Raw genomic sequence first — 12,629 nt, 5'->3', positions numbered from 1 at the left:
TAAAGCTAACCCAGAAGACAGCCAAGAAATAGAAAATGATTCCTAATGGTATCATGTGATCCCCAGCAGAAACCCTGTTGCCTAATTTCATCCTTATTCTCATACTTTGAGTTACCCAAGTTAACAGTTCTCTATTTAATTCTCTTGAATTGTATTTGTTGTCATTCCCATCCAAATCTTTCCTAAAGTATAAGGGGGCTCTATTCTAGGCTACCTTTTCTTAAATGTATATTATTTTCTATGTCACTCAGGTTGCATTTCTATTAAAAGACAGAAAGGTAACTGAAATGTAGAGACTTAAAAATACAGGTTTGTTTCACAACTGCCAAATACAAACAGTATTTAATATTTTGAAATTAAGTCTTGCTCAAATTTTCTACTTTAAGTGATAGAAACATATCCAATTTTTGTTATTGCTGGGGGCTTAATAGGCTTTTTACCTATTAAGTTTGAAGTTTATTGGCAAAGAATATGTCATGAATGGGAAACAAAATGTTTTGCTGTAACTGCCAGGTTAATGGGGCTTAAAGATGACTTGTCTTAGTAAACATAATTTCATCCCCTAAGAAGTCCTGCTATCTCCCAGAGGACTTCTGCACAATACTCATCTTCTTAAGGAACCTGTCTTTACATCCCAATTCTCAAGTCACCAGAGCCCCTGCTATCATTAAGCAGCTCTCCTCTTTTAACTCAGCACATGCTTCACCTTCTGCCCTCTCCCTCCTAGGAACACATAGCTGATGAGAATCTGGATTCACCTATATAACAGGAACAGGTGCCTTGAATATTCTTTTGGGGGGCAGAAAATATGAATGCCATTAGTAACTCATTAGACCAGTACCCCAGAACTTCCTAAAAGGCAAATGTGGAAAGTTAGTTTTGATTCCTGTGGATGTCCCCTCTGGTAGGGTAAAGAAACATCGATCAATAACTTGGTAAAAGACATTGCCACAAATGGAAATGACATAAAGTTGTATACTTAAGTAGAGTAAGAATCCCTACAGAGGAAATCACCCTGTTATTGCTAGCATAAGTTTCCTTCCACAGTGAGGCATTGGTAGACTTGCATAATCATCAGGTGGGACCACTATTGCTACCACCTAAATTTGAAGATATCACTTCCTAAATACTTTATACATATTCTGCTTCACTACTTCATACAATATTTCTCTGAATATAAGAAAAGTTATGTGTCTCTGGATCAGTCATTCATCTCTTTAAACCCCCACATCTACCTTGGTTCATGTTCTTGAACCATAGGAGCTTGGAAAGCACCCCATAATGAGAGTTCTATGCTCTGAATTTCCTGAAAGTGGCATTTTACCAACTAGGAGACATTCTCTCCAATGTTCATGCTGTGAGTTTGAAATGATAAGTATGCTATATTGAATATATTTAAAGGGAAAGAAATTCTGTAGCCTTGTAGCATTTTCTTCCTCTTTAAGCCTAGTCATCTCTATAGAAGGTAAAGTTTACTTTTGTAGGCCTGTAGCCTAGAAGCCAGGACAGAGTGGAGAGACAGGAGGAGCTAGGATGAGGACTATTTTACCTAATTTCTCCTTCCTTAAGTCTAAATACTGGCAGTGATATATCAGATGGCTCTAAGGTTTTCTTTCTCTTTACTTTCCATTTATGATAGCCACACACCACCTTGTCTCCATACCACGTTTCTCTACTTTTTTCGTGCTTTTTAATTTGCCACTACTCCAATCAGCTATTGACCTTGATGACATAGATATGGATGAGATGAAGATGAGGATTTACTTGGCACCTTTGGCCACTGTGGTTTCAATTAAATAAGTGGGGTCTCCAAAACATTTATGCTAGGTAGACTTTTAAGATGACTCTAATGATCTTGTCTCCTGGCATCCATTTGCATAATTCACTGTCATCTCAAGTATGGTCTAAACAAGATATTTGCTTCTAGGGCTGGGTATGTGATTCAGTAGTAGAGTGCTTATGTAGCGTTGCTTAGGTCCTGAGTTTTATTCCCAGAACTGCCCCAAATCCCAGCAGCATAAAAGAAAGGTTATGTCATTGCCCTTTTTGAAGGAGCATACTGTTACATTGGAGAGACCCACAAGGCAAGGAACTAAAGGAGAACGAAGGCAACTCCAGCCACTGGCAGCAAGGAATTGAGACCCTGGGTACATCAGGCCTAGAGGGACTGAATCCTACTACCAAGTGCTACATAAGTGAATATAGAAATGTGTCTTTCTATAGTAAAACCTTCATATGAGACTCTGGCCCCCACTGACATTTTCATTACAGCCCTGTAGCAGGGACCCCCTGAAGCAGGGAGCCCAACTGGGCTTTGCCTGGATTCCCAATACACAGAAACTGAGATAGTAAATGTTATTTTAAGATATTAAACTTTGAAATATTCATAACAGCAATATGTAATACAAACATTACCAAATCACCATAAACTTGGTGTCAGATGTAGCACAGCTGAACAGGAGGGACCAAGACCACTTCCCTTAAAAAGGATGATACAGTGTCTGACATCATCAAAGCCAGTGTATTGCCTTGGTACTGAAAGACCATTCCTTGCACTTCTATGGTGCTCTAGATAAGTCCTCATTTGCCTCTGAAAGGTGAATAAGGCAAACAGCCTTAAGAGCAAAAGTGACTCCTTACTATTTAAGCATACATTTGGGATCCCTGAAACCTACACCACAGTGCTGGACACACAGAACTCCACTCTCTATAATTAGAAACATTTATTAGTCATTTGTTGTGGAGATATTGTTCCCATAATAGGATGTATTGCCGTGATAATTGAGAGGCTTCTACCTAGTGGCCTGTATTATTCCTTTAAGGAAAATTTTCCTTCCTCTAAGTGCTGAAGAAGCATTTTCTGTTTGCATAGGAGAATCAAAGCTCTGAATCCAGTGTCTCTAGCAGATGTGAGGGCATCCAGAGGTACCTGGTATCCTTGCCTGAACATGGAATTTGATGGGTCCAAGACTTCCTGGAGAATGGGGGAAGATATTGACTCTGAAGTGATGCCTGATATTTGAATGAGACACTCTTCTGAGGAGCTCTGAAACTGTCACTGATCTAACATCTGTAAGACTACTTGGGCCAGGAAACACAGCTTCTTGGTTACAGGAGTAGGGACCTGACCCTTTCTATTGTTGTTTGTCAGAGATAGCCCCATATTTAGAAGGTTGTCCTGTGTCAGTCTCTGCCTGGGCCTGCAGTTCCTTCTTCTGTTTATGCAACTCCCAGGCTTCACATTCCTGCCTATGTGCTAGTTTCTCCTCCAGGATCTTTCCAAGGGCTTCCATGAGTTTATGGGCTTCAGGAGGGTCATGGCTCACAGACAGAGCACTATCTTTCACAGGACTCTTCTGGCATGTGTTTTTTATCCTGGAATCAATCCACTGAAGAAATTGTCTTATCTTTTTTTTGATGCAACTTTCAGAAGAAAACGCTTTTTTTTGTAGCAGGGACTTAGATGCCTCTTCTAATTTTCTGTCCTCCTCAGGTTGGCTCTTTCTTATTGCTCTGAATGCATCTAATCCTAAGTCTTCACCTCTATATTTTCCTCCTTTACATATTAAAGGGCTCATTTTTCTCTCAGCTGGTGGGAATCTCATATCCCAACAATTCCATAAGATATGCTTAGGGAGCCAGAGCTCCTGTTGTTTACACATGTTGGTCCTTGAATCATTCAGGTGGAAATGCAGCTGCTGGAAAACTTCCATGTCCTCACTAGAGTCACTGTTGGAGTGAGACAGTGAAGAATCAGAATTGACGTTATATAAAGGAAGGACTACATCTCTGGGAAAGCCTTGAGCCTGGCTAAGTGAATTATTCCCCAGCTTAAAAGACACCTGTCTTTTAAGGTCTAACTGTGTCAGATCTTCAGGAATTATTATTGGTGGGGTGCATTGAGTGGCTGGGATAGTTTCTACTTTACTCACACTCACACTTATCTTTTGGGAATCTTCCAACTTGCTGGTTGTTGAGATAGTACCAATCTGTGATTGAAGATTACAAAGCTCATGGGCTTTGAATATCTGGTTGCACATGTCAAAGGTGGAATAATATTCTGAATTCTTATTCTTTCCCACCATCATTTTGCCCTCATGCATGTCTGTTCTATGGCTAAGACTTACCACTTCATCCTTTGATTTATCTCCATCTCCGTCTTGCCTTATTACATGCTCTGAACTGTCTCTCTCTTCTGATACAGTGTCAGTCTGACTTACTTTGTCTTTGATTCTTCCTGTATTGGGTAGACATGTCTGGCTTCCATTCTCAATTGTCTGTACATTCTCTGTAACTTCATGATCAGTATCACAACATGGTTGTCTCAGGATGTCCTGAACTTTCTTGACCACAAGTGAGGGGGCAGGCAGAGAATGATCCATAATGGAGACTGAATTTATTATTTCTTTCTGACTCTGATGAATAGCTTTAGAGCTTTCTGTAAGGAGCTTGGAGACTCCAGATTTGGAATCCAGCTCAGAAGTTCGAGTTGAGGATGAAACAAAGTTATATTGAGGAAGAGGCCATGTTTTGGCTTCTCTCAGCACATAGGATTTTATGGATTCAAGAACCTTGAGGGGAAGGCCCCACTTCTGACTTATCCTAAACCTAATAATATGGGCTTCTAGTAAATTTTGGGTTTTGTTATCAAGGAAAGAAAGCCTTGTGTTGGTTGTCTGGCACTGGACCCTACCCACCAGTGATGACATATTATTTATATTATCTGTATTGGTATGGGAACTCCAAGGAGGCGTCAATGCATTGTCCTCATCCAGACAAGAAAGACAGACACCTACAGGGATCCTACCTGTAGTGATCTGCCAACACTTGCGGCTCACATGTAATCTAAGCATGCTTTTCATCTGATTCAAGTCTAAGTTCTTCCCTGAAACATTTACTAATTCATTCCCTAAGTCATTCCTTGAGTGACACACACAGTCACTTCTTTTCTCAGATATAGCATTCATATTATTCCTTACATTGCATTCTGAAACCATTAGTGGATTATCTAATGGACACTTCCCCAGAATATGCCTGAGATTCTTTGCCAAATCCTTGTTCAGCTGAAACTTTGTGGGGAAATTCTCATGGGAACTTCCTGAGAGACTCCATTCTATTTTCTCAAGATCCTTGCTACTGTGGCCCTGAAGCTCAGAGGGTTGTGAGTAAGCATGTCTGTGGCCGTGCTGAGATGTCTCTGTTGATGTGATCCCAGTCTCCGTCAATACTCCAGATCCTATAGGACTGCAAGACTGGAGGTTCCCAAACAGAATTAGATTCTTTGGTACCTGGTGCTCCGGGTCCTCCTGGGGTTGACTGCTGATATGAAAATGGCCAGGAAAGATGGAGACTGGAGCATAGGCCTGGGAATATTGCCTGACTGATGGAAAGGTGGGAGCTGAAGGACAAAAGGTGTCTTGACACTTTTCAAATTCAGAGCCAAAACCCCACAAATGTGCATGATGTGTGTGCAACCCATGCCATTCCGGGTGTTTATTTCCAGGTAAGATGTCAACATCAACTTTATTCTGTGATCTATGGAAAATATTTCCATAGTCCTGAATCTGGTGTGGGGAATATAATGGTAGTATAGGGAGTGGAGATTTACCATGGGCCAGGGAATGGGCATGAGTGAGAGGTAAAGTTTGGGATTGGGGATTCATGTGAGGAAAAGATTGAGAATGTATGCTGGTAAGGGAAGGTGGGTGGGACAGAGGGCGTGGTGGAATTTCTTTAGCCTGGATTTGGATTGCAGGAACATTACAGGTTCTATTGAATAAAACAAAGTGAGGTTCTAGTGAGGAACAGCTCTTAGAGACCAGAAGAGTAGCCACTATTGACTCGCTATGGAGAGAGGGAAGACCCCAGAAGAGCTGGCTGTATTTATGCTCCACATTTCCCCCCAGAGTCTTCACATATACAAAGTGCTGACAAATTCCCAGATGTTCTGATTTGTCTTTGGTGTCCCAGCCAGTTTGGGAAGCTATGGTGTCTTTCTCATCAAGGAAGGATTTCAGTGAGTTCCAAGAAGATGTAAATTGGTATTCTGACCACTTTTGTTTTATCAATGGTCCCTGCTTCTTTCCTTTATTTTTTAAAATCTGGAAAGTCATTCTCTTTTTTATTTGTCTCTCCAAGTGTTGTTGTATGTTAAAGCCAAGGAAAGAAATGTGTCTGCCTTCCATATGTGAAATATCAGAATTTTTCCATAAATAGAAATATGGTAGATGGAAGGAAGCATTCTCTTCCTGAAAACCGTAGTGTGGTAATCTTGGAAGGACTATATTCTTGTTATGAGACCAGGAGAATTGAGAAATTGCCAAGCTTGAGCAGTCAATGCCTCTGATTGTTGGAACATAATTGGATAACTCCTCAGGGCTATTCTTGAGAGCTAAATTTGCCTCTGGTTGGAGAACAGGATTTGTTCCCCGAGTGTGATGTAATGGGAGGGAAGGAAATGCATGAATTTGGGGTGGGAATGGGTTTACTGGGAATTTGGAATGCAAGGGAGGGAGAGGCTCTGGTGGCAGAGAATCACCCAGTGATGAGGGTAAAAATAAGTCTGCTAAGGTGATCTTATTAGGTGAGAGAATGGAGGGGAAAGGTGAAGGTGCTGTAATTGGGTCTTCTAGAAGGACTGATGAAACAGCAGAGAGCAGAGAAGTTGATGATTCTGTCATATAATCTGTGGATGCCAAAGAGGACTGAGAGAGTAGAACATCTTCCAAGGATGCCAGATACAGCAGATGACTGACCTCAGCTGTTGTCCTATTACATACTTCACAGAGAGGGTCTGGACATAGCAACTGGCGAAAGTGGGTGGTATCAAGATGCTGGCCCAGGGGACTGCAAAAGAAAGGAAGTACAAAGCTGTAACCAGGACCAGCACAAAGAAAGGAAGGCCCCACAGTCTTATTGGTGAGAGGGCCACCTGAAGCCTCTTACCCTCATCATAATCCCTACATTTATTACCCCACAACACACTCTATAGCCTCTCCCAGGGCCTTCACTCCCATATCTGTTGCTATGGCTCCACATCCCTGTGAGAAGGGCCAGCTGCCCTGAATCCCTGAGGAATGACTAAAATATATGATAAAAGGACCAGGAAAGAGGAAATACTAATCACCTTTTCAGGATAGAAAACAGCTTCCTTCTCTCCTCTGCTTCTTTCTGGCAACTTCTCTGATCTGGGAAATCAGGAGAGACAGTGATATATAATGAAGGTAGCAACATAAGGACTATACAGGGTTCCCTTTGGGGAAGTTCTTTAGGATATTAAAATCCAAAAGCCCCAAGAATCAGTAGAAAAGGTTAAATGTTCAAAAATAATATTAAGAAGGTTCACATGTATATCTGGCTTCATTTGTAAAGTATAATCACATATATCATCCTATACAATGTTCAAAATTACAAAGTGAAGTATAGGAGTCAGTGGTTACCTAAAAGATAAATCTGAACAGACAGAAAGTAGAGGACTTAACACAATATCAGGAGGTAGAAGTTCTGAATACAAAGCAACCAATAGTTCTTCCTCAGTATCTTACCTGGTCACTTATTGGACAACTCCCATTGTCCAGGTCCATCAGTGCTTCATGTCATAAGTGGATAGAGCAGGGACTTTGAGGAGTGTCTGAGGTGTGACTGTGTTCCCCTGAGTCTCTCCTCTGAGGGTTTTGTTTCCTGAGATACACTGTTATCTAGCAAGTGACATTTTTAGAGATCATAGACCTGGCACCTCATAAATGGACACAAAGGTTCATCCTTGCAAAGCTCAGGTCAGACAGACAGACCCTTACCTTTAAATGTTCCACCTTTTCTTCTTCTCTTGACTCTTCCCTGACTCTAAGAAGAAAAAGACAAGAATGTGAGCTTGGGGCTTGCTTCTTTATTATTCTCTCTAGGCATCTCAGACATTAATTCAAGAATAATATTACTCTACATTTAAATAATTATTTCTTCCTTTCATTAAATTTTAAAGATGATCAACTTTTTTCAATTTTCCCTACCTTGAAATCTTCAAAGGATGATTTTTTTCCCTGTGCGATCCATACTTGATATTCTCAGAAGTCCTCTGATCAAAGAGGACATGGAATCTGGGGCCAACAGTCACATCTGTGTTCTCCCAGAGGAGTCTGTATCCTGGGGATAGTGCTCAGGTTTCAGACTCTACTCAAAGGTCAGCACTAGTTTCCTGATCAGTCCAATATGAAGGAAGGAAGGCTCTACTGACACTTAGAATTCTAAGTCCCATTCCCATGTCAGGCATCCTTCACCTGACATGGGAATGGGACTTAGGATCAAGCATCAAGAGTCTTCTCATTCAGAGAAGCAAAACTTTCTAACCAGACAAATGCAAGTCACAGAATCAGGAGGATTTTACCTAGAATCTTCCATCACACCCAACTTCAGTTGGAAACCTTACACCTTCCTGAACCTCTATCGGTGCCTGAACAGTGATATCCTGTCCTCTCTGCAGATTTCCCATCTCAAATATCTCTCTGAGCCAACCAAGCTGATTTAGATATGTGGAAAGAGGAACAGGAAATAAAGATCCCCCCCTAATTCTGGCATTAAGGAGCTTGCAAAACTGAATAAACTGAAAATGACTTTTCTTGGAGCCATGAAAATACACCACCCACGTCCATGTCCTCAAAGAAAGTAAATGAAGAACATTACAGCGAATATCACTTTATCTGGAGCAAAATCCACTGGAACCATACAGTGGTAGGAACACTTAAATGAACCCTTTGATTAATAACTAGAAGATGTGTATAGGCTAGCATCAGAGTGAGAAAATTCCAACAGTCACTGTCTCAAAAGTCTCTCACACTTCATGAGTTTCCTCTGAAGAATCTCCCAAGTTCTCACAGTGAAGACCCATGAAAATACCTTCACATTTTCAGGTAGGAATAGAGAAAATAGAAACATTTTGAAATATAATCTGGTTATACTTCATAACAGAAGACTACTCAGCAGAGTTCTAGAGCCTTACCCTACATGAAGAAAGGGAAATTGCCCAACTCCAAACCATTGTAGCCTCCTTATCTCATCCAAGGTGTGTATTGGTGGGGAGGTTGAGATGCAGGGTTTAGGACTAGAAATTATGGCACACGGGACCACTAAAAGATTGAGATATACTCCTATCCCCCACCACCCTGCCACACACACCTTACCATCATATTAACAGGACTACAGTGTGGTAATGGTTAAAAGAGCTTATGTTGCACTTACATGTTGTACTTAAATGTTCTAAGGAAATGACCTTAGGGAAAGCTACAGATACTAAAGGAAATTGAAGCCTCTGTCAGGTACAGCCGCAGTAGACATTTAATATACCCTATATCCTAGTGAGGATTATCATACATGAAGCTCTAAATTCTATGACTAATACACTAAAAGCATTCATTGAAAAAGTAAGCAACATGCAAGAACAGATACAGAATGTAAAAAAGAGAGATGAGAATCAAAATTAATTGTTAAAAATAAAAAACATTATAACAGAAATAAGACTGGCTTTGATGGGCTCATGAGTGGACTACACATGGCCAAGGAAAGAATAAATAAGTTTGAATGAATATCAATAGAAGATTTCCAAATGAAAGGCAAAGAGAAAAAAATGTTAAAGTCTAAATCCCCCAAAAAATTGTAATATATTTTGGAAATTTGTAAATACGCGGGGAGAAGAAAAAGAGAGTAAAGCAAAAGAAATATCTGGAGTAATCATTTAAGATTAACAGTAAGAATTTTTTAAAAATCAAAGAGAAATTATCCATATAGATGAAATTTTATATGGATCCAATATAGATTAAACTGGAAGATATCATGCACTAGGTGAAATAAGCCAGACATAGAAAGAAAAAGACTGTAATACCAAACTTATATATGTAATATTTTTTAAAAAAATTGAATACATAGAAAAATTGAAAAGGACAGTGGTTACTAACAGCAGCAGGGGGCTGGGGAAGAAAATGGGAAGATATAGGACAAAGGGTATTCAATATTATCTGGTAGACCTGAAATATATACAATTAAAACTAATATAAAAATCACCTAAATAAAAACTAAATCCTATAAGTTCCTGTTTTAATCACATAACAGAAAAAAGGAGACAATAAAGAGAAGGTACAATGAATAATAAACTATTACAGACATGGTAGGTATTAATCCAAAAGTATAGAAAAATCACTTTAAACGTGAATGATCTGAATTCATCATTTATAAGTAAGAATATTAGAATGGATAAAAATAAACAAGACTATCTGTATGCTATTTAGAAGATACCCATTTTAAATGGACACATAAGTAAAAGGATGCATAAAAATGTAGCATGTTAACAGTAATTTTAAAATCAGGGTAGTTGTATTAATTTCAGACAAAGCAGACTTTAGAAAGAAGGGAAATTAGCGAGGATAAAAAGTGCATTATATAATAGTGAACCCAAAGTTTGAGATGAATCTAGAATCTCCACTTCTGCTGGTATATGTGTACAAGGGGGTGGGATCAGCATAAGCTGCAGATTTCTGCAGCCAGGAAATATGTTGCAGCTATTAATGGTGGGCAACACCGTCCCATGTTGAAGCAGACCTCAGTAGCTCACCACCAATTTCTTGTTTCTGGGTGCTTATCTTGTGCATTTGAAGAATGAAATCCACAATTCATAGACAAGGATGAGTGAGTAGGATTTATTCAAGTGTGACTAGAAACAGAACTCCTGTGGGTGAAAGGGGACCCAATGGGAGTTGCCACCTGATAGTGCTAGTCTAGAGCTTTATATAGCACTTGGGTCAATGCTATTGTTCCAGACTTTTGCTAATCATGGTTTGGAAAAATAAGAATGCTATTAATTAACTGTTGAAATTGAACTTCCATTCAGGTCCACCCCACTTCCATTTTCTTGATGCTCCTTGGGAAACAGAAGGTTGAGATTCTTGGATCATGGATGCTCCAGGTTCCCAGTTGCAGTGCTTTGTGCAGCAGGCTTCTGCAGTGGGCTTCAGCACTGACCTGAGCGGTCCACCATGGGGTGACAGGTCTGTAAGCCTTGGCTTGCCTAGGTGCTGGCTTGCAGTGCCTCAGGCCCCTGTGGGTATACAGGATCTGTGAGGCTGCAGCCCATGCTCACTGCCTGTGTTCCAGCCCACCCTGGCCTCTGCTCTGCAGCTCCACTGCTACTTCACTGCCACTTCTTGTAGAGAGATTAGTGGACTGGCTCTGTGACCTGGCAGCCAGGGAGCCTTGTCAATACTAAGGGGATCAGTTCTCTAAAAAGACATAACACTGCTTAAGTGTATACATTTGACAACAGGGAGGCAAAACATAAAGGGCAAAAACTGCTAGAAATGCAAAGAGAAATATATGAAATCCACTGTTACCATCAGAGAGTTCAACAAGTATCTCTCAGTAACTGACAGATCCAGGAGGCAGAAAAATCAATAAGGATATGTTTGACCTGAATTGTATCATCAATTAATTTGATATCATTGATATTTAATAAATAATTTACCAAAGGCAAAATAAATACTCTTCCCAAGATCACACAGAATATTCACCAGGATAGGACACATTCTAGACATACCTTAACAGATTTAAAAGAGTAGAAATCAGACAAAGTATGTTTTTTGATCAAATTGGAGTTAACTAAAAATCAGTAATAAAAAGGTAGCAGAAAAATTCCAAAAGCTTCTCAGTTTAAACAATTTAAATAATTTATATTATTAATTAATTTGTCAAAGAAGTAGTACAAGAAAAAAAATTTTAAAAAATGAAAATACAATTATCAAAATGTAGAGAATGCAGAAAATCGGTGCTTACAGGTGAAATTATAGCATTAAATGCATATATGATTGTAGAAGAAATATCTAAAATTTTGGAGCATCTTCTATTTACTTACCTTATTGATGTCTCTCTGTTTGCAGGATATAGGGAAATATAGATCTGTTGTCAGGTAGCTCAGGGACAGAAGGAGGAACCCCACTCCACACAGAAAGTCAAGGATAGGAACATCCAAGAAGTCAAGCTGAAGCTCATCCATGCTGCAGCAAGGCTCCTCAGACAAAGAAGAGGGCCTGCTTCACCAGAAGTTGGTCACCAAGAGTGCATGTTCTAGACCACAGTTCCAGATCCACATCACAGAGCTTCAGTACAGACACCAGAGGTTCTTGAGGGTGGGGGAGGGGACAACACATGGGAGATGAACCCATGCCCTTCGCCCATTACCAAACCCTGATGATCTATCCATTCCCCTAGGGACTTTGAGATTCCTCCACCTCCTCCCCATCCCCCAACTCCACCCTTTCACTATATCATACATCCACCTCAGTGAAATATTCTGCTTTTTTCTTCTGTTACCTGGAGAAACAAGAGAGCACTTCACTGTTTGGTGATCTCTCACATAGGACCAAAGAACAGAAACCAAGATGAGAGGAAAACAAGGGCATAGCCTGTCCATGGCAATATCTTCTAATAAATCTTTCTCCCCAAATCTCTTTTAAGCTATCCTGCCCCTTCAGGCTCTCCAATATCTCCCTCTCTACTGGTATACTGTCCCACCCGCTGCCTCTTGGCTCTCCCCACTTATCCCCCTCCTCTCTCCTTTCCAACAGTTTTTAACTGTCTTGATTTCACAGAGC

At 40.2% G+C, this 12,629-nt stretch overlaps 1 protein-coding gene across 1 annotated transcript; it reads right to left on the bottom strand.

The window, feature by feature from the left end:
• Window positions 1-3,134: 3,134 nt before the first annotated feature.
• LOC120889778 (spermatogenesis-associated protein 31D3-like) lies at window positions 3,135-12,031 on the bottom strand. Its single transcript, XM_078048860.1, has 5 exons — window positions 11,891-12,031; window positions 8,007-8,071; window positions 5,820-6,846; window positions 5,289-5,398; window positions 3,135-3,375 (listed from the first exon to the last, which is right to left on the bottom strand). Exons 1-5 carry the CDS (start codon window positions 12,029-12,031, stop codon window positions 3,135-3,137), a joined length of 1,584 nt encoding a protein of 527 aa, XP_077904986.1.
• Window positions 12,032-12,629: the final 598 nt, after the last annotated feature.

This window comes from Ictidomys tridecemlineatus, chromosome 4 (assembly GCF_052094955.1).
Source record: "Ictidomys tridecemlineatus isolate mIctTri1 chromosome 4, mIctTri1.hap1, whole genome shotgun sequence".
NCBI lineage: Eukaryota > Metazoa > Chordata > Mammalia > Rodentia > Sciuridae > Ictidomys > Ictidomys tridecemlineatus.
This window is presented reverse-complemented; position numbering and strand designations above follow the sequence as displayed.